Source organism: Hyperolius riggenbachi, chromosome 4, assembly GCF_040937935.1.
Source record: "Hyperolius riggenbachi isolate aHypRig1 chromosome 4, aHypRig1.pri, whole genome shotgun sequence".
Taxonomy (NCBI): Eukaryota; Metazoa; Chordata; class Amphibia; order Anura; family Hyperoliidae; genus Hyperolius; species Hyperolius riggenbachi.
This window is the reverse complement of record NC_090649.1, coordinates 267,172,228-267,195,763: the sequence shown is the minus strand read 5'-3', so window position 1 is coordinate 267,195,763 and position 23,536 is coordinate 267,172,228. Positions and strand designations below refer to the sequence as shown.

Below are 23,536 nucleotides of genomic sequence, written 5' to 3'. Positions count from 1 at the left end.
CAGACTTTAAAGTCTGAAAACCACTGCGCCTGCGTTGCCGTATCCTCGATCCCGCTGATGTCATCAAGAGCGCACAGCGCAGGCCCAGTATGGTCTGTGTCTGCGCAGTACACTCCTGGTGACATCAGCGGGAGCAAGGACACGGGCGTGCAGGCGCAGTGGTTTTCTGACTTTAAAGTCAGAAATTCCAGAAGTGAACTGGAGGCGGGGCCGGAGCATCAGTGAGTGGCTGCGCCAACACAGGATGTCTGCGAGGGACCATTAGAAGCCCCGGGTAAGTTCAGCTCATTTTCCCCCGACCCCCCCCCTACAGTATCCTTTTAAGATAAAAATACATCTTTAATTGCTGTGCTTGTGGTTCAAACAACCATTTAATTAACGATAAATAATGTGAAGTCCTTTTTCATCATCCTGTATTCTGTACCTGCTAACACATTTCTAAAGCAACAGTTTTTATAAGAAAATCTGGGAAAAAATGGATTTCACAGAGCAAAGGTTTGGTTCCTTCCAGAATGTAGTGTAAACATCCTTGCTGCATGTTTTTCTTTATTCTGTGGAGTGCTGACCTCTTAACAATTGCTGTAGGGAGGTGCAGGCAATTTCTTTTTACCTTGTGAAACGTATACATCTGCAACACAGACACACTACAGAAAGGCACAGCACAAGGAACTGGCACATTCTCTGTTTAACACGATTCTCCATTGCTGCACTCAGTTATGTGTCTGTGTCTCTATGTGGAGAGTATTCACAGGAACACACAGAGTACTTGATGTGCTTGTCATTCTTTTATGAGTGGCACTTGCAGACTGTTTTAAATATGCAGAGTATGCTCCTGTAATTCTAGGCACAACTGCGCTAATCTGGCTGTATGCTGTAAGCGTTTGCATGATTCCCAAAATTTCTGTCATAAGCTTATGGATAATATGCACATACACGTGCCTGCATTAAATACAGAATTCATGTATGTATTTTGCTACACTATTTTGAAAAAAATTTCAGTTAAGTTGTATGGACAGTATTTTTACTATCATCCCAGTTCCATAGATGAGCTAATTATCAACAAACTCTCCTTTATACACTATATATATATATATAACACCCTCGGATATAAGTCAACCTCGTGCATATGTCGACTCCCAATATTTGACCCTCTTCAGCTGGAATATTTTATCGACTCAAGTATAGTATCCAATCGTAATAATCCGCACCACCTTCAAGTATGTATCTTCATTTATTGGTAGAAAAAGACAAACAAATTAAAAAGAACTGCATGGCAAGACAGTCCGCTGTTTCGGGCTACCTGCCCATCTTCAAGTTGCCCAGTTCTGATTAAAACACATATCAAAAGCACACATATATACAAGTATCATCCAATCACAGAAGGTATACAAATTAGAGGACCTGATGGGGAACTGATCATTTACATATTCCGGCCACACCTACAAGGCCACACAATAAGCTGATTGGCTGGAAAAGAATTTCAAATTCCCAGCACTAAAAACACAATAATGATCATTATTAACATGCCCCATCGATATATGAATATAAGCATATATAAGCACGAACGGGTGTCAAAAATTAAGAGTAAATACTCACATGGGGAAAAAAAACCTATAAATAAACCCCCACTGATAAGGATTGATAGGAAAGGTCTGCCGTCCAATAGAAACAACAAGGAGCGTGTACTACACACTATATATGGAAAGAATGCCAATCTCTTAGCATGCCGCCGGAAAGAACGCCATAAAACGCCAAGAGAACGCCTAAAAACTTCCGTATAAAACGGAATCACGTAAATAGGAGGAATTCCGTAATAAGGAGGAATTTCATACCAGCTTGGCGAAATTACGTAACAAGGCGGAATCACCTTACCCCGCAGACCCTGTACTCCGTATAAGGTGGAACACCGCTGCGTACAGCAAGGCGTTCTCTTGGCGTTTTATGGCGTTCTTTCCGGCGGCATGCTAAGAGATTGGCATTCTTTCCATATATAGTGTGTAGTACACGCTCCTTGTTGTTTCTATTGGACGGCAGACCTTTCCTATCAATCCTTATCAGTGGGGGTTTATTTATAGGTTTTTTTCCCCATGTGAGTATTTACTCTTAATTTTTGACACCCGTTCATGCTTATATATGCTTATATATGCTTATATTCATATATCGATGGGGCATGGTAATAATGATCATTATTGTGTTTTTAGTGCTGGGAATTTGAAATTCTTTTCCAGCCAATCAGCTTATTGTGTGGCCTTGTAGGTGTGGCCGGAATATGTAAATGATCAGTTCCCCATCAGGTCCTCTAATTTGTATACCTTCTGTGATTGGATGATACTTGTATATATGTGTGCTTTTGATATGTGTTTTAATCAGAACTGGGCAACTTGAAGATGGGCAGGTAGCCCGAAACAGCGGACTGTCTTGCCATGCAGTTCTTTTTAATTTGTTTGTCTTTTTCTACCAATAAATGAAGATACATACTTGAAGGTGGTGCGGATTATTACGATTGGATACTATTGGATCCTGTGGTGTCCGGGATCTTTCTCCAGCACACCTACCATTCCTTACTGGATGGTTTACCAGAGAGTGCTACTCCATACATAGGAATATCGACTCAAGTATAGTTCAGGAGGGGTTGATGACTGCACTGCATACAGTATTGCAGCCATTAACTCCTTCTGTCCCTTAAGTGCAGCCAATAAATCCTCCAGGCTCCCAAGTGCAGCAATTATTTACTCCCTCTCCTGCAGCCCAGTACCCCCCCCCCCCTTCCTTGTTAATTGATGTGGCCAGGACTTTCAGACCTGTGTTTTCTTGGTATTTCCTTTTATCAAGAAAATGTCACCACTGGGTAAATTGCTGAAAATGGGAAGTGACAGCAACATAGGAGAAAAGTAATTTATGGCTCATTTTACTCTGGAAGAAACGTACTACTTATTTCTATGTGTTTACGCTGGGATTCGCAGCCAAACTATCCGCCATCCCCCCGGTTAGAGCCACCCACCACAGAGTTTGATGCCCAGCCTCCCTATGCTGATTGGAAGGTCCAGTCCCGGGGGGGGGCGAGAGAGCAGGCGGTGAGTGACAGCGCCAAAGTCCAGTGAGAATCGTCTCGCTGGGTCCCGGTGCTGACAATGGCATGAGCGAGGCGGGACTTCCGCCCTAACGGCCAGGAGATGTTAGTGTTACTGCAGAGCAGCGTGCATTAAAACATGACAATAGCCATGCATGCAGGACGGCATAGTGGTCAGCCAACAGATTTACAGTAATGGTAAAGCACCTATTGTCATCCACTATCTATGTACCTGAGATTGTTATGTACAATGGCAATGTTTACATATGCTAATTATGTTAATTTTGGCGGCAATTTTGAATGTTTCTGAGGTGTTGCTTAATGACATGGAATCAGTTATATATCACCCTGTTGATGTTACACGCTGTTACCATTCTGTACTGTAGCCTTGACAAAGGGGACCCCCTGGGGCCCCGAAACGACTCATTGGTTTTTGGAATGATTGTGTTTAAAGGGAACCAGAGGCCCCAGGAAAAAGATTCTATACATACCTGGGGCTTCCTCCAGCCCCATACGCACGGATCACTCTCACGCCGCCGTCCTTTGCTGCCTGAATCTGCCGGTACCGGGTCCCGTCATGGCCGCCAGTCGGCCGGCAGACGTGGCCAATTGTCCGCATCACACGGGGCTCCCTCTATTTACGTATGCGTCAGGCTGCTCACTGCGCATCCGCATGCGTACGGGTATGGAGGGAGCCCCTGTGATGCGGACAATTGGCCGAGGATGGCGGCGTGGGAGTGATCCAGGCTTATGGGGCTGGAAGAAGCCCCAGGTAAAAGCTTTTTTTTTTTTTTTTACGTTCCTCTCTGGTTCCCTTTAATAAACAGGACTTGGTACTCAAGAGTGTGCAGACCCTCTGGAATTTGTTGTGGATTACATATTGGTTCAGCACCTAACCAGTGGTGTGCGACTCCATACTCTGTGATTTCCCAAAGTTAAAGGCCAGTTGTATTGTACTGTATATAAATATGGCACCAAGACTTTGCATTGTCTGGACCAATAGAAACCCATGAAAGGAAATTCAATTATGCCAGTTGTAGGGCTCCTAGTCACTTTTTATTGGGGAAGCAGTGAGAGAACATGGTGGTTGCCAGTTCTTCAGACAAGAGGAAGAGTACAAATGAAGAACAAAACACAGATGAAGAAAAGTTGATGAAGAATTTGTTTGGAAAGTAGACATGGCTTACAATGCTGGATGACCATAAAATATAGTTAATATTTTTCACGACTTTGATGTTTTTAAAATGTTACACATTTATATGAATAAATAAGGGCTCATAAAATGATGCCATTTACTAATTCTACTCATTTATTTTGTAGAGGCGTTTACTACTACTTTTAGCCCTCTTTGTATTCTTTTTGGGGGGGCAACACAAGTTCCTTGCTTTGCATCATTACGATAGTGTTGCTTGCAAGAATATTTCACCCCACCCTTTCAGTGTACCCCCCAATGTTGAAGGCCATACGGCTTGGTGTTGGGACAGGGTGGAGAAGGGACCACGCAATTGTTAATTATTTTTTCCAAGATTTTTTCACACCGTGCAAGTGCATATGTACAGAAACCCCTATGAAATGAAGTAGAGCCATAGGAGTCCACAGTTCACTGCACATTGCAGGATTAGCTAAATGCAGTTGTTTACCTGTTATTATTATTATTATTATTAATATTATACCTTCTTGCTCATGGTATGATGAAACAGCATTTAGATTTTTTTTTTTTAAGGAGAATACAGTATTGGTTTACATTTTAGTTTATCCTGTTATTTAATGTAAAACAGACTGGTAGATACATTATATTGAGGCGCTCACAGTGTGTGTACTGAGAGAGTGGTTGCCCAGTGCCCTTTTGTAATAGGAAATGTTATTTGTACACAATTAATCTGCTGAACAAGTGGGTATTTGTAAATGTGGCTAATATAAAGCAGCTGTAGGGGTTAGCTGCGTCTACGCAATCTGTCACAGTCTAAAGTGCAAGAATGCCCCTGTTTAGTCACAGGTTATTACATTTGATGGAGTCACCAATCCACCTGCAGCTCAGCATGCATACCCATTAACCCTGACCCATGAGTGGTCCAGTGAGCTGTGAGAACTGTTGTTTGATGAACTATGGATTTCTTCCTATTTGGCAAGGCACAGAAAGCCCCAGCTGACAGCGTGACAAAGCTGTTGGGTATTTAAGCACATTGTTGGCAATGAGCCAATGCCCATTAATAAATATAAAAAAGTATGCCCATATGTTATTGTTTCCTGTATTCGCTTAGAGGCATTTTAAGAAATCATTTACACTTTAGATTGGGATTGTCAGGGTTTTTTTTCTTCCTGCTTTATACAGCAACAAAAAATGTGCACATTCTATAGAATATATTCAAAGTACACTGCAGAGCAATATGAAAAGGCATGCAGTGCAGCTTCTGGATCACTGACTTTGGGAATGCCAAAGCATTTGACATACAGAATGTAGGCTGCTGCTACATTCCTAAGTGCAGCATTTAATACTAGCAGCATCATTTCACTACATATTACTTGCTGTGTAATTGCATCGCGGTAAGGCTAATATTGAATATTCTGCTCATCTGTTTTCTGCCGTTAAGTGAATACGTAAATTAGTAGACATAGCACTGGCTGAGCATTTTCTTTTATCTGCTAGGAGCTACTGCACGCTAGGTGGGTTTATTAAAAACAGTGAAAATAAACCGAGAGCAAAAGTGGAGCAACAGCGCAAAGCGATCATTGAAAATCTGAAAACTGAAACCTGATTGGCTGCTCTGAGCCACTATTTTACTTCTGCTCCAGTTTTCTGTCTTGATAAATCAAACCATTGTTTATTGTTATTTGCTCTATATATTTTGGCACTTATGTCTTTAGTTAGCTGTGTATAAAAATTCACCTATGGCATCTATTTGAACATTTAGTTGCACATAGTAAGCAAACCAACTGACCATATTCTGCAATGTGCGGCAAGAGCTGCATTCTGAATTCTAGAAGCACAGACGTTATTCTGCAACATATTATACTGGACTTAGTCATTACTTTATACTTTTTGTCCTGAATGGGTGACAGTACCTAGGGAATGAAGCAGTAGGATAGGCAATATATTCTTGACATATAAATGCACACTTTAATTTGCTCAATTCAAAGAAATAGGATTAAATACTACTGTGTACTGTGTAGTTGCCCCCCTCCCCAATGTTGCTTGAAATGCTCCCTTGCTGGTGGTTGAATACTAGCAGTACTTTGGGTAGTTATAGAGTAACATATTACACCAGTGCTGGCCTTCCTATATGTCAGTTGTACAATCTATGTGATGAGAAAATATTTTTTGCTAGTAGCTGTGATGTTAGCTTGACAATCACCCACATAAAGCTGATGGTGACCACTGATGATCCAATCTTTTTTTTGTCAAATCTTACTAAATCTATGTAGTAGAAGAGAAAACTGAGTGAATATATTGCATTAATACTTTAGGCAGTCCCTTATAGTACATAGAATTGGTCAGATTGGACAAAAAAGATTGGATCGTTAGTGGCCACCATTGTACTGTACTTCTGCTACCATAATTTAACTGGCTGGTGTGCCAACAGCAAACTTGATCTGGGATTTGTTCAGTTGAGGTGAACATGGCTATTCTCTATTGCTATCTAGTTTATTTGTTTGAATAAGGCTGCGTTCACAGTGGGGAATTGCATTGCATCCCCTGTTAAAACAGGAACACAACAGAGTCACATTATGTGCTCAGCATGCAGTGAAGCATACAGTACATAGAAAGTATGCTTCACTGCAACTGCTAACGCATGCGCCACGTGGTACCGCACATCGCGATATACCCGACGGATTCATCGCACTGCACCTTTTATGTTTCAATGTGTACGTATTATTTAAATATACTGTATATGCACCTTGAATGTAGCTTTAGGGGCTATTTCCACTACACGCAGTTTCTGGATGCAGAAAACTGACTCCAATTAATGCCTATGGGAAATCTGCATTAGAAAAATTGCGTTTAGTGGAAACAAGCCCATAGCCATTCATTGGAGTCAGTTTTTCTGCATCCAGAATCCGCATGTAGTAGAAACAGGCCCTTAGGGATGACGCCCACTGCGAATGTAGCCTTATGTCCGTGCCTTTACAGCCAAATGTAGAGTTTGTGTCTAAGCATAAGTTCTAGTGATGTCATTTGTTCACACTGAATTGTTGAGCTTTATGATCTTTTGGATTAGATTATTAGATGAATGCTTCAGCTATGTGGTACTTTAGAAAGTGGGAAATACCATTTCAGAAAGAAAAACTTATTTGCAAATCTTCTATAAGAAGTTTTTCCAAATCCCAACTGAGGGGAGAAGAAGGCAACAAAATATATTTTACAAATGTCACTGTGTAATTTGCTAGTTATTGTTTGCTGCTAACTTACAACATCTCAAACCAAGTGAAATCCATTATTTTCTGATAAAAGGAACAGAGAAAGTATTTTTTTTTTTTTTTTGAGAGTGGGGATCTACTTCTTGTTTGGATTTTTTTTCCTAATAGGATTTTTTTTAGGATATGTTAACTTTTACTATTTTCCCTTGATTTCTGCTTTTGTGATAAATAGGATAAGTAAGATGTTAGATCAGTACATCCCATGCAGTGATAGGAACTGCCACTGCATTATTGTATTTTTCTGTTAGATCACTGCTTCCTGTACATTGATGGGACTCCCTCTGCATTACTGTATTTTTCTGTTTGATCAGTGCTTCCCATGCATCAATTGGTACTGCCGCTGCGTTATTGTATTGTTTTCTGTTAGATCAGTGCTTCCCATGCAATGATAAGAACTGCCTCTGCATTACTGTATTTTTTGGAGATCTGTGCTTTTCATGCAGTGATAGGAACTGTCCCTGCATTGTTATATTTTTCTTCGCTCTGTACTTCCCATACAGTAATAGGAACGGCCACTGCATTATTGTATATTTCTGTTAGATAAGCGCTTCCCATGCATCGATAGGTACTGCTACTGCATTATTGAATTTTTCTTAGACCTATGCTTCCTGTGCAGTGATAGGAACTACCTCTGCACTATTGTATATTTCTGTTCGATCCGTGCTTCCCACGCAGTGATAGGAACTGCCCATTGCATTATTGTATTTTTGACCAGTGCATCCCATGCAGCGATAGGCGCTTTCATTGTATTTGTATTTCATTGTATTTTTTTAGATCAATGCTTCCTGTGCAGTGATAAGAAGTTTCACTGCATTATTGTATATTTTTAGATCTGTGCTTTCCATGCAGTGATAGGAACTACCTGTGTATTATTGCATTTTTCTGTTAGATCAGTGCTTCCAATGCAGTGATAGGAAATTTAATTGCATTATTTATTTTTCTTAGATGCATGCTTCCTGTGCAGTGATGAGAACTGCCACTGCATTATTTTATATTTTTAGATCTGTGCTTTCCATGCAGTGATAGGAACTGCCACTGCATTTTTGTATTTTTCTGTTAGATCAGTGCTTCCCATGCAGCGGTAGGAAATTTCATTGCATTATTTATTTTTCTTAGATGCATGCTTTCCGTGGAACTGCCAGTACCCTATTGTGTTTTTCTGTTAAATCATTCACTGCATTATTGTATTGCTCTTAATTCAGTGTTTTCCAATCAGAGATGGGAACAGCCACTACATTATTGTAGTGATAGGAACAGCCACATGCAAGTACGGTAATAGGTTTTGCCACTCCATTATTGTATTTTTCTTTTAGATCAGTGTTTCCCATGCAGCGGTAGCAACTTCCACTGCCTTCTTGTATTTTTCTTAGATCTATGCTTCCCATCCATTAATAGGAACTGCCACTGCATTATTGTGTTTTTCTTAGATCCATGCAGTAATAGGAACTGCCACTGCATTATTGTATTTTTTTTAGATCCATGCAGTAATAGGAACTGCCACTGCATTATTGTATTTTTCTTAGATCCATGCAGTAATAGGTGCTGCCACTGCATTATTGTATTTTTCTTAGATCAATGCTTCCCATACAGTAATAGGTACTGCCACTGCATTATTGCATTTTTCTTAGATACATGCTTCCCATGCAGTGATATGTACAGCCACTGTATTATTGTATTTTTCTTAGATCAGTGCTTTCCATACAGTAAGAGGTATTGCCATTACATTTTTGTATTTTTCTGTTAGATCAGTGCTTTCCATGCAGTCATAGGAACTTTCACTGCATTATTGTTTTTTCTTAGATCTGTGCTTCCCATGCAGTGATAGGAAAGGCTACTGAATTATTGTATTTTTCTGTTAGAGCACTGCTTCCCATGCAGTAATGGGATTTGCCACTCCACTATTGCATTTTTTCTGTTAGATTAGGGTTTCCTATGCAGTGATATTTAATACAGTTTTACTTTGCAAGCATCAACCCGTAACAGACAGAAAACCTCTTTTTTTTGTTTTTTTTTTAAATGAAGGCTGTTTAGCCAAGCCAGTTGGCCAAGATTATAATTTTCTCCACTGGACTATTGCCTACACTGTCCCACAACGATTGGTGCCAGCACACAGATACTTCATGCATCACATCTAAACCCAGAACATATTGGCCTCAATTCACTAAAATTTATCAAACACTTTATCAAACGTTAGATAATTTACCTCATGGGTAAAATCTCATTTTGAATTCACTAAGGTGTTATAGATTTATTGAACGTTTTATCGATAAAAACATTCAATAAATATTTAACACCTCAGTGAACTCAAAATTAGATTTTACCCATGAGGTAAATTATCAAACGTTTGATAAAGCCTAGTGAATTTTGATAAAGCTTAGTGAATTGGGGCCACTGTGTTTCTGAAACCTTCACAAAGGGAAGACACACATCATGCATCAACCAATTTTGCAAGTGAGAAAAGAAATCCCATAGTCATAACATGTATGGAAATATGTAAAGGCATGAAAATAGGAAATGAACTGCCTGGTCATGTGGCTTTAAAACAAGCATGCAGAAATGAACCTGCACTAATTTTGCAGGGACTTCAAATAGAAAAGAGCAGGTGAAAAAGGGATTAGGCCAAATCAAACAACACTTATGAATATTAACCTTCAGAATTTTATAAGAACGGCAATCTGCAACACACACCTTAATACAAAATGGCTACTGTTAAAGTTTTATGAAACTCAGCATTTCCTATTTGCTCTAAAAGATTATTTACAGCATAACATTTACTACCACAAAAAATTGTAGCAGAACAGCATTCAAACAGTTAAAATTAACAGCACTTTGTGCTTCAGTGAAAAGCTCCCTGCTTCAATGAGCTGCTTCTGGCCACATCTGAAGTGGTGATAACATTATCTTTTGTTTACATTCCTTTGTCAGATATATTTAGTAAACATTAGCAAACTGCAGCTCTTACTGCTTCTCCACTCAGACCTGTGCTGCGTGGAGAAGCAGTAAGAGCTGAGAAGTGATCACTAGATAGATTTTAATATATAAATATAACAGCTATGTAATGGCAGCTTTGAGAGCAAGTAAACTGTACTTTGGGAATTTGTAGACAGACAATATTACTTGGTTACACAAGCAAATATGGTAATTTAATGGGTAATAAAAAGTAGGAAAACATTATTATTGAATGTTATGCCAAGAGTTTTATTCCACTTTAAGTATGAGAATCTTTTTTGTTGTTGTTGTTTTTTTTTGTTTTGTTTTACAAAAGGCTGCAGTGTTTGTACCACGCCAGTTCAGAAGCGTTCCGGTTTCCTGTGCTGAGCTGGCTCCTACACTACCTTACACCAGTTAGCACACTTCCTTTTATTCAAACCTCAAGGGCCCGTTCACACTAGAGCAATTGGCTGGTGATTCCCGCTAATCGCCGAAGTGCTAGCATTTTTTAAAGCGCTAGCGCAATATTAACCCTTTGGCACTGATCTCACTGGCGCAGTTGCCGCCGATCCCGGGTGATTTGTGATTAGCGGCAATCGGCAACTCTGTTGCATGCAGCATTGTGCCGATACAGTGCTTAAAGTGCTGATCGTGATTGCTAGGAATCGCGAGAGTGTTCAGTGATTTTACTGCGCTAATTGTGGTAAAATCACCCACGCAAAACCTTATCACTTGCTTTTCCAAGTGTGAATGGGCCTTTATTGGAAGCATGTTGTGCTTTACTACATACATGCTAAATTTTAATCAAGCGCTTGACAGTGTAACAAAACCCCAGAATGAATATAGCAGTTCTTGCCAACCTTTTACGGAATTACTTATACTTGTGTACAAGCTCTGTAACCATGCTTTTTTCAATCTACTAGCACAGTAGAAGATATGACTACAGCAACAACTGGTGTGATTGGCGGTGTAACAGCTACTACCTACTGTTGTTTCCTGTTCTTTTTTTTTTTTAAATGATAACTACCGTAAAGAAAAGCACATATTTTTAGAAGGCAAAACCTATTCTTAAAACTGGCACCCTTAAAGTTTTTACCAGAGCTTTTGTTGTAACTGTTGCTGCACTTTAAGCAGCAAAAGAAGCACAAGAACTTACATGAGGCATGAACATAAATCATGATAGGATGCAAGAATATTGCCCTAGTTTCACTCTCTTCTAAGGATCATTATTGTTTTTAGAGCAAAATGCAATGTTTGGATTATGTGAAATTTCCCCTTCTGATATCATTGAAAGTGAACGATAATCACCTGGAACTGTCCACTAGGTGGCACCATATCTCTACAGGTTTTCTTATCTGCTTATTTCACAAGACTAATCTTATTACACGATATTTAGGATGCATTTATGTGTATGTTTTGTAATTTGCGATGCGGTTTAAAAATGATTAAAAAAATAATAATTTGTTGTACACATTAATGCTCTGCCTAATATGCAGCAGTTCTTGAAGCCTGGTTGCTGGCAATAGGAAATGATGTGAGGTGATAGAGCCATTCTCATGATGAATGTGCTGCTGTTAGAATTTACCTTATTGTTTTTGGAGTGAAGAGTAAAGCTGTGTTTTAGGCGTTAGATGACAAGTTACCATGGTAATCACAAAGCCAGTGTAACAAATGCGAAATTTTGTGATTTCTCTTTCAGGAAGAATATGTACAGCTTGTTACTGAACTTCGCATGACAAGAGCCATTCAACCACAGATCAATGGATTTTTACAGGGATTTCACATGTTCATACCGCCATCTCTCATACAGCTGTTTGATGAGTACGAACTGGTGAGCTCTCATTATAATTTATTTTCCTGAACACACTGATCTGTAGTTTATTTCTAATATGTCTTTCATTCTAAACCGTTGAGAATAATCTGCTTCATTTTTGTTAACCTTATTGTTGAACTCCAGTCTAACAGCAAGACATGCACACAGTATTATTGGATGAAATGTATCGCTTTCCAAAATTGTGTTGCTTTGTCCAGTTTGTCTTGTGGATTAAATGACTCTAACCAAAGGATGTTAAAGGGTGATGCACTCCATATGGTATGGCCTATGCAGCAATTTACTGCTCAAACTTTGTTTTTTGGACAAACCTATAAGAGTAGTAAGTGAAGTGGTTGGCACTCCAGGTAACTTTAACTTTATGAAATGATTCTAGGTGGAGGATTTCCTCAAAGTAAACCTGTGAAAAGTTATATACTTACCTCAGGAGGGGGAAGGGAGCACAGTCGCACTGCACAGGCGCCAGTGGGTTTGTGCCTGCACTGTAGCTAGGAGCCACTTGAGTACAGAGAAAAAAGCTTTGCACTAGTGGTTGCATGCTACTGCGCAGGCACGGGCCATACTTTTCATTTACACAGTGCGGCCGCACTTGTTCACGAAAGGAAAGCGTGGCCAAAAGCATCTTTGACTTTAATGTTGAAGATTGTTCAGATGGTCTCTACACAGCACAGGAATATCCAGAGGCTATCCAGGGGCAAAGTTGGACAGCACTGGACTACTTAATATTTTTATTTTGCGCCATTTGACTAGTGTTGGGCGAACAGTGTTCGCCACTGTTCGGGTTCTGCAGAACATCACCCTGTTCGGGTGATGTTCGAGTTCGGCCGAACACCTGATGGTGTTCGGCCAAACCGTTCGGCCACATGGCCGAACTAAGAGCGCATGGCCGAACGTTCCCCGAACGTTCGGCTAGCGCTGTGATTGGCCGAACGGGTCACGTGGTTCGGACCCGAACGCGCTCTGATTGGCCGAACTGTCACGTGGTTCAGGTAAATAAATACCCGAACCATGTCATATCTCCGCCATTTGTCTGTGGGTTTAGCTTTGGGTAGGCAGGCAGGGTAGTTCGCGCTCCAGCCACGCTAGCCAGGGTCCCCCCAGTCATTGTGTCGCTGCTGGGAATAGTAGTACACCGCTCGCTCAGCCACACTATATAGCATTGTGTTTACTGCCACTCTGTGTACCTCGCTCAGCCACACTATATAGCATTCTGTTTACTGCCACTCTGTGTCTGCTGGGAATAGTAGTACACCGCTCGCTCAGCCACACTATATAGCATTCTGTTTACTGCCACTCTGTGTACCTCGCTCAGCCACACTATATAGCATTGTGTTTACTGCCACTTTGTGTCTGCTGGGAATAGTAGCACACCGCTCGCTCAGCCACACTATATAGCATTCTGTTTACTGCCACTCTGTGTACCTCGCTCAGCCACACTATATAGCATTGTGTTTACTGCCACTCTGTGTCTGCTGGGAAAAAAGCATGTTACCTGTGTAAAGAAACCTTACATTTTCCACATTTAAAAGACAGTTTTTCCTTTGAAACTTTACAATCAATTTTCTCAAAAACTATAAGCTCTTTTTCAAATATTTTTTTTCCTCTTGTACCCACTCCCAAGGTGCACATACCCTGCAAATTTGGGGTATGTAGCATGTGAAGGAAGCTTTACAAAGCACGAAAGTTCGGGTCCCCATTGACTTCCATTATGTTCGGAGTTCAGCGCGAACACCCGAACATCGCGGCGATGTTCGGCGAACGTTCGCGAACCCGAACATCTAGGTGTTCGCCCAAAACACTACATTTGACTACTTGATGAATTATCATGAGGCATGTAACTACTTGATGATTTTATCTAAAATGTATCTGGTCGGACCCAATCTCTGTGAATAACACCGCTACTTTTTTTTTGTTATTTTGTGTATTTTTAAGTCTGCCCATGACCAATCATGACTGCGCCCATGTTCCAGTGCGTGGTGACACCCACTTATTTTTGCTACGGCACGCTGCGTGCGCCACATGTGGACATCTCCCTGTTGGGGACTGTCCTCAGAAGAGCTCACAATCTATTACTTACCATAATCTAATGTCCTACCAAAGCCCGGGCTAAAGCTTTCCTGTTGGGCCCTTAGTGCCCCAGTCCGACCCTGTCCATCTTTGCCATGAAATGATACAGTATGTTTCTGAACACCTCAGAATTCGGTTGGCGCCACTGGCAGCCATGCACGAACAAGCCATCACACTGCCTCCACCATGTTTTACTGATGATGTGGTATGCTTTGGATAATGAGCCTTCTCCTTTTCTTTTATTTTCTTGCTATAATTCTCTCAGAGGTTGATCTTGGTTTCATCTGTCCACAGAATGTTTTTGCAGAACTGTGCTGGCTTTTTACTTTAATATAAATTGTTTCACATATAAATCAAGATCCCCACTTTTACCTGATGGAACAGGTAAAATAGTTCACCTACGTAGGACCTCGGGGATCTTTAACTCCTCTCCCTCGGTCCTGCCAGTGTAGTAGTTCCTCTGTTGGACCTATTTTGGTGCCCCAGCTGTTTTTTGACCTGCCACACTCCACCTGCCACCCCACTTATCCCTACACCCCTGCTTTTCCTCTTAAAGAAGAGAGCACCTATGCAGCATCATGAAGGAGAACTGATTTAGCTACCTCTCCTCATACCAGCCAACCAACCTGTGCTGTCATCATTATTCTTATTTATTGAATTTATATAGTGCTAACATATTACGCAGCGCTGTACAATAAATACGATTACAGATTATGATAATGGGGTGACCGACAACACAACACAATACAGGTAATAATCAAGATACAGAATGCCAGATCATACACTGGAGTAGTACCACCAATAGTACAATTTCATATTATTCCATGGGTTGAGTGCACAATCAGATATGATACACAAGGAGGGAGGGTCCTGTCAAAGGCTTACAATCCAGGGGAGGGGGGGAGGCACACAAAAGAAGGGGGGCTGCATCGAGAGGTTCTCTCTATGTTCAACTATTAACCATTTTATACATTTTAGCAGCAGATAAAATACATACATTAAGACATAATATACCGGTAAATAAACTGTTATTAAAGATACACTGAAGTCTCTCTCTTTTTTTTTTTTTTTTACCTTAGTATCATATTCAGCACTCCATTCTAAGCTGATTCACTGCATCCCAGCAGCAGAAAGAGTTATGTCCCAGAAATAGCCCAGCAAAGTTCCAGGGATCGCATATTTTTTCTTCTTGGAAGAGGCAGAGATGTGCGCAGTAGCTCTGCCTCTTCTCCAGTCAATCACCACCGATCTCCGCCTCTCCCCACCCATCTCATGCTTCTGTCACTGAGAGGGGCGGGAGAGGTGGAGATTGACTGGAGAAGAGGCAGGGCTATTGCGCACAGCTCTGCCTCTTCCAGGCAGCAAAATCTGCGACTTGCAAAGTCGTGGAACTTTGCTGGGCTATTTCTGGGCCATAAATAACTCATTCTGCAGCAGGAATGCGGCAAATCGGCTTAGAATTTAATGCTGAAGATGGCTGCATAAGAAAATAAATGCAGCCCATGTGGTGAGCGCTGGCTTTATTCTCTGCTGTCCATATTGAATCAGAACAGCATTCAAACAGTTAAACACAGGACATACTTTTCAAGAGAAAGCTCCCTGCAGTGAGACCCGCATCCAAACAGGTTTTCAAATGTGCAGGAGCGCGCAGCGGCCGCCTTTGAACAAAGATCCAGGAGACCTTAGTGGTGACGTCACCCATAGAGAATAGTGCACACCGGAGCAAGCTGGGCGGAAGTGCAGCGAGCGGACCTCATAGTCTAACAACCGGAAGTGACGCAGGCTGCATCGGGTTACCAGTGCAGAGAGCGGTGCACATCAGCTGTTACGAGGAGAACCCGGGCTCGCGGTGGTGAAGCTGGGGAGACCAGGAGCTGCCGAAATTAAAGTGTGTAAACATACCTGATCTATTTATACACCCAAACCATGTGAACTGTGTTTATTAATGGGATAAATCCCGGATTGATGCTGTGAGTTGATACTGACTACAAACCACAGTAAGGAACTATTGGAGGACACTATTGGAGTGGATTCCCTACCAAGTAGAGAATCTCCTTCACTTATAAATTATATCCACCAGTTTTTTATGATTTTAGTTTTTTCAGATGAATTTTACATTTTTTGTGCACATTTAGGGGCATAATTAGCCAGAAGGGCCCTTCTGTTAGGGATTGTATGTGTGTATGTGATGTAGATTGGACTGATTGATTGAGGAAGATTATCTACTGATTTTAAATTAAATTAAACTAAAAATAAACTTGTGTTCATTTTAGCGCGTGTTAGCATTATTATAAGTTCACCACAATTGCGTGTAGACAATGTTCTGCAGCACATTATAGAGTACAGTCATATTAACTGACTGTCCTCAGAGGAGCTCACAATCTTATCCTACCATAGTCCTAGTCTAATGTCCTACCATATTATTATTATTATTATTACTATTATTATTATGTATATGTATATATAGGACTGACATCTTCTGCAGCACGTTACAGAGTACATAGTAATTTCACTGACTGTGCTCAGAGAAGCTCACAATCTAATCCTATCATAGTCATAGTCTAATGTTCTACCATATTATTATTATGTATTTATATAGCTCTGACATCTTCTGCAGCACTTTACAGAGTACATAGTCATGTTCCTGACTGTTCTCAGAGGATCTCACAATCTAATCCTGCCGTAGTCATAGTCTAATGCCCTACCATATTATTATTAGTATGTATATATAGGTCTGACATCTTCTGCAGCACATTACAGAGTACATAGTCATTTCACTGGCTGTGCTCAGAGAAGCTCACAATCTAATACTACCATAGTCATAGTCTAATGTCCTACCATATTATTATTATGTATTTATATAGCTCTGACATCTTCTGCAGCACTTTACAGAGTACATATTCATGTCACTGACTGTCCTTAGTGGATCTCACAATCTAATTCAGTCATAGTCTAATGTCCTAGCATATTCTTATTATGTATTTATATAGCTCTGACATCTTCTGCAGCACTGTACAGAGTATATAGTCATGTCACTGACTGTCCTCAGAGAAGCTCAAAATCTAATCCTACCATAGTCATATGCCCATTGCCAGGGCCAGCCTTAGGTTTCACAGCGCCCTGAGCGAAACCTGATTGTTGTGCCCCCTCATCCCCTTCCCACGTGCGCACACACAAATACATGCCCATATGCAATTCGCCATTTCTCCTGAGATATCTCATAGGACAGTGGTTCCCAACCTTTTTGACATTGTGACACATCACGCCAAATGCTCAGATCTCTGTGACATGTCACATATGTATAATAGAAAAATCACTATTAATAACCACAAATGGATGGAAATAGTGAATTATCCTGAATATACTTAAAAATGGCTAGAATCTTTCAGGAATCTTAACAAAATCAGTGGGACAGTTAGCCGCTCCCCCCCCCCACCCAGAATGATACCACAGCACCGACAATTTACATATTTATAGCCGCAGTGCGCCCCCCCCCCCCCCAAAAAAAAAAACGCTCTCAGACTCAGTATAGGTAGGTAGCCAGGTATAGGTGCCCCCAGTATAGGATCTTGTGTATGTGCCCTCAATATAGGTTGCCATTAAGCATAGGTGCCCCAGTATAGGAAGTCAGTTGAAGGTCTCCCTCCCCCCCCCCCCCCATAGGTAGCCAGGCATAATGGCCTCCAGAATAGGTAGCCAGGTGTTGGTGCCCTCAGTAAAGGTAGCCAGCTATATGTGCCCCCAGTATAGGAAATCAGGTGTAGGTGCCCTCAGTATAGTTAACCAGCTATAGGCGCCCCCTTGGAAGCTGGCACTCTGAGCGACCACTCCAGTCGCTCAGGTCAAAGGCCGGCTATGCCCATCGCAGTCTAGGGCCAATTTTAGGGGAAAGCCAATTAAGTTATCTGCATGTTTTTAGGATGTGGGAGGAACTACAGTGCCTGGTGGAAACCCATGAAGACATGGAGATAACATACAAACTCCATGTAGATAGTGCCCAGTTGGGATTTGAACCGAGGACCCAGTGCTTCAATACAAGAGTGCTATCCACTATGGCACCATGCTGCCCACACATTCTAGCCACATTATGCTAGAAAAAGACTAATCACATTATAGACATCATTATTAGAAGGCTTTTAGTAGGCTGTTAGCACCACCAAAGGGAGGCCACTGGCAAGGAGGGGTTTGTTTGGCTGGGGGGAGGGGGGCCTGGCCAAAAAAATTCTATGGGGCCCAGTGAGTTGTAGCTACACCCCTGCAGAGGGCTGTTGGACACACAAGGGGTAACTGCTGTACATGGAAGGGGGAGCTGCTTATGAAACAGGAACCTCTAGGTAGGTAAAAGTATAAATCCACTCTTGTGACTGCCTTAATAAATCAACCTCAATATCAGCATAATGATAGCACAATCAAGAAATGTTAGGTATCCGTAACTCACTGCAACTGGTCCAGTTTCATTTTATTGGAGTGTCTTCAGCTAAGAGATTATATCTCATTGGTTGTTATAGATTATGGTCTTTTGCACATGGCAATTGCTTTTTGCACTGCTTTATTGCCTTGGCCTGTTTTTATTTAGATGGCTTACCAAGGAAATATAAACCCAAAGAGGCTCTTTACACTCTCTCTCCTTTAGATTTGTTTCTCTCATCACTGCCTATGGAAGATGAACAATGCAACCTAATGAGCCTCTGTGTTTTCACCCTTCCCATACACTGCACATTGTAGATTATTGCTGAGATTTACCAATACTCCCCCACTGTGCGTACAGAAATTTGTGATTGATTGATGCTTAGTTGAGAATTTTCCTACACTTGCTGTTTACCTGTATGACGCTGCAGTGGGAAACAACCTACAGCAAGAGGAAATATAAACATGAATGCATTGAAAGAATAAATGTTGGTTATTTCCTTTTTGTAAATTGCTATAATCAGTCCACAAATTGCCCAAGCCATGTGTTTTGCTACAAACCCTATATTTTCCCTTCTGGGTTGTGTGGTGGTTAGTACAGAGCTGTATTCTCGATATTCTGCTCCCAAGTCTTGCCTTTATATATACAATGTGACTAATAATGTATTATCTGCAATTATCTTTCTATGCATATTTTGTATTGTCTCCTAAATGTAATCTACTGAGTAAATAAATCCAATGTGCTGTGAAGAGCCGCAATGCAAATAAGCTTTTCTGTAATTGCAAGATAGGGAGCCAACATTACTGCACATTGCGCTTAGCAAAGATACACATTATTAACTAGCTAAAGATAAATATGCACAGTCAGTCCTCATCATTTCCTAATGCAATTCCCGAACACATCATGACACTCACAGGGGGACAAATAAGACACTTATTAATTGTTTACATTTATTATCAGGATTATATCTCATTTTATTTTGAAATTACTCTGCAATTGAAAGGCTAGAGGTTCACTGTACAGTTATGTAAATTAATATGCAGCCTTTAAAGGAATTTGTCATTTTCCTGGTGTTAAAATTTACTTATAAAATTGGCTTGTGACAAGATAAATGCATAATTATAACTTGCAATTTTATCTGACAGTGAGTGGCAGAGGTAAAATGGTGACTAGATAGGACCTCTGAGACTTTCTTTCCCCCTCTCTCCCTCTGTTTTTTTTACTTTTTGACTTTAAGTATTAGTGCTTTGGAAAAGTCCGCTGGCAGTGTTTCTCTAAGTGCATTTCGGGTTATCCTTATTCGTACATAAGGCTGCTTTTAAAGAACCACTACAGCAAAAAAAAAGTAAGCATTTAAAGTGGACCCAAATTAAAAATACAAGATTTCTGAAATAAAATCTATTTTCTAAATTATAAAAAAAATAGCAGCCTTTTTTATCTGCATGACGACAAATCTAAAATATTTTGCTTTTATTGGAGGAACCCCTCCCTTCCTTTCATATTGCCAGGACAGAATCTGGCAAAATGCTGGAGTAGGTGGTGTCCGGCAATGGAGGAATTGCTAATGGCTGCCACCTGTATAACCCTAGTTATGAAAAGAGAAGGGTGAAAAGCATGCACTGAAATGCTCATAGGCTTGAAGGAGTGTTTATTTTTCTTTGTATGTGTCAGAGTGGTGCAACTAAATATTTTTAATAAAAAAAATGTTTGGTTTGGGTCCGCTTTAAAATCTGACAGAACTGACAGGTTTTTGACCACTCCATCTCCTCATGGTGGAGTCTCAAAGTTTTCTTTGTTTTAAAAGAATTTCCTGAATGGCAATAGCTACCAGTAAGTCTAAGGGCCCGTTCACATCTAAAATCGCAAAACGCCTTGCGGGAGTGATTTTCCCACGATTAACACGGAAAAATCACTGGACACTGCGACAGTTTTGGAGCGATCGCGATTAGCGTACTATGCATGCTAATCGCGAATCGCCGGCAAACCGCTACATGTAACATGTTTGCGGTTAACGCTAACCGCAAACGTGGCAGTGGGAACACTGCCATGTGTTACATGCTGTAGCGGTTTCTACAAAACCGCTAGCGGTTTGCCTTGAGCGGGAATCGCGTGATTCCCGCTCAAGTGAGAACGGGCCCTAAAGGTTCCCATTAACGGTACAAATTTTCCACCACATGCAATTTTGTTATGCGATTTTTATAATTGAAAATAATGAAAGGTAATTATTAATTGTTCACGTTTACGAAATGATTCTTCAAATTCGATCATAAAATCCAACTTTTGGATCGATTTTTATCTTATTTAGCAATCAACCAAAGTATTGTTTCTTATTGATTGCCTTCATAAATGGCGAATTTTCTATACAATTTGACCATTAAAATCACATTAAACTAGATGGCGCTAGTGAACACTTTCCTGTTTGATAGGAAGTGTTTTTACATTTAACTACACTGTGACAGCTTCCTGTTTTGTGACTGGACGTGGGCGCTGATCGCGGTCACGTCCATTCATTCCAGGCATTGCGATTGGGTAGAGGACTGTCGGTCCTCTTCCCCAATCACTGAATACGGAATCCTAACAGAAACGGCGGTGGGAGTGGCACGCACATGTGCGGAGCGGCGGCGGGAACGAGCGACTTATTAAAACATCCTGTTGCTGTTAACAGGCTCAAACAGGATGTTTTAATAAGTCAGGATGCCATTAACTGGTTAAGCAATCCACATTGCTGGATTACTAAAATGAGTGCTATTTTTTGACACCTAGTCCATTACTTGTCTTTCAGTCATGCAATGCTTCCTGGCTCCATCCATCTTGCTGCTGATAGAACAGGCAGCTTGATTGTAGTTGAACAGCATGTCTCTACAGCATTAATTTATAAATCTGTCTCCTAGAGCAGTCACCAACAGTTGTTCCAGGCAACAATTATTGTGTCATGGTCTTAAAAGTCCAATTCTGTAGGGGAAGGACTGTCCAGTACTGTTTTACATGATCCTTCCAGCAGTAAATATGGCATCCCTCTGCACTGCATTATATGGTATACAGCATTGTTAGTGATGTGTTTGGGAGTTAAAGGATCCCCTTGATTCGTCACTAGCTTTACTCAATGAAACGCCTAGCAGTAAGGTTAGCTCAGAATATTTACAAACAGGAGTGCCTTACCACAGTATTGCCTTCCAGATATGATTATTCTGTTTTGCTCATCTCAAGTTTCACATGTTTTAGAGAGAGCAGAAGTGTACTATGATGATACAAGGGTTCAGAGCTACTTACATTCATTCGCCAATAAATTTATCACTACTTATCACACCTAAATGATCTAGATCTTGCTTTTTTTCGCCACACATTATTTTTTTTTTGGCCACACTATTTCTCCATCATCATCCACTATAGTTTTAAAATAAACATTTCTACCAAAGATAAAACCCATAAATGTTATTTTCCCATTTATCTTGGTTATCCCGGCATTAAAATGATGTCCCAAGTGCAATGTATGGGGATAATATTTTATTGGAAATTACATATTTTTTCAATATTGTTATTTTTGCTTTCTCATTTTGCCCTAGCAATAACCGCAAGCCCGTATATGGAAAATTAACAGTAATAGACCGTCACTGCATACATACAGTTGTGTTAAAAATTATTCAACCCCCACTGAAATTGAGTGTTTTGGCCAGTTTGACATTGATTTTGATCATTTCATTCATCTTGCCTACAATTAAATCAAAGAGGCACTTGTAATGGTGGTCATACATGGTACAATAAAAATGTTCGATTATCCCGTTTATTCAATCTAAATGATCGAATCGACTGAAAGTTGAAAATATTTTTTTTTAATCAAGAAATTCGAACGATTATCCCGTTTTTTCAAGAAAAATCAGATCGGACATGCTGGAAAAATCTATATATTCGATCTAACGGAAGAATCGAACTAAATTATCTAATCGGAAAAAAAATGAAAAATTGTACCATGTGTGGCCACCCTCAGTCAGACAAATATAACATAACATTTATAATGAAATAACCACAAATGTCTTTTCTGTGCTTACATCATTATCAGTTTTATTCAACCCCCAAGTGACATTCATTCTTAGTACTTAGTACAACATCCTTTTCCAGTTATAACAGCTTTTAAACGTGAAGCATTGCTTGACACAAGTGTCTTGCAGCGATCTACGGGTATCTTAGCCTATTCTTCATGGACAAAAGCCTCCAGTTCAGTCACATTCTTAGGCTTGCGCACTGCAACTGCTTTCTTTAAATGCGAGTGTGACACTGTTATCATAGGAGTTGTTTTCGCAAACATAATTTATTGCAGGCCAGGTAGTAGAATATGCATGGCAGAGGAGAGTCTGTATTTCTGATTAATTTGTGTTTATTTCGTTCACCTGGAACTTCCACACATTTTTAGACTGTGTTGTTTTGGGTACATTCATGCTTTTTAAAATTCTTCATGTGGTACCTCAAGGAAACATCCTGTGCAAGGAATACAGATTCTGACTCTTTGTTCCCTTTTACAAAATGTCAGACTGTTACCTGTTTGTCATTCTGTTATTTTGGATTAAATCATTTATGAGTCAAACCTATAGTAAACATGTAGCCAGTTCTAATTTTGTTTCATCAGTCTACAGAACACTATTCAAAAACTTTTGTGGTAGTGTTCTGTGGACTGATGAAACAAAATTAGAACTGTTTGGGCTCATGGATCAACGCTATGTTTGGAGGAGGAAAAACAAGGCCTATGAAGAAAAGAACCCCTTGCCTACTGTGAAGCATGGCGGGGGTCAATCATGCTTTGGGGCTGTTTTGCTTCTGC

General features: G+C 40.5%; 1 protein-coding gene across 3 annotated transcripts in view; it reads left to right on the top strand.

The window, feature by feature from the left end:
- HACE1 (HECT domain and ankyrin repeat containing E3 ubiquitin protein ligase 1) overlaps window positions 1-23,536 on the top strand; it is a 187,641-nt gene that overhangs the window by 127,956 nt on the left and 36,149 nt on the right. For all 3 annotated transcript variants that reach the window (XM_068231230.1, XM_068231229.1, XM_068231228.1), the window contains one exon: window positions 12,117-12,248. In XM_068231230.1, coding sequence (XP_068087331.1) covers window positions 12,117-12,248 — 132 coding nt within the window. The remainder of the gene's footprint in view (window positions 1-12,116; window positions 12,249-23,536) is intronic.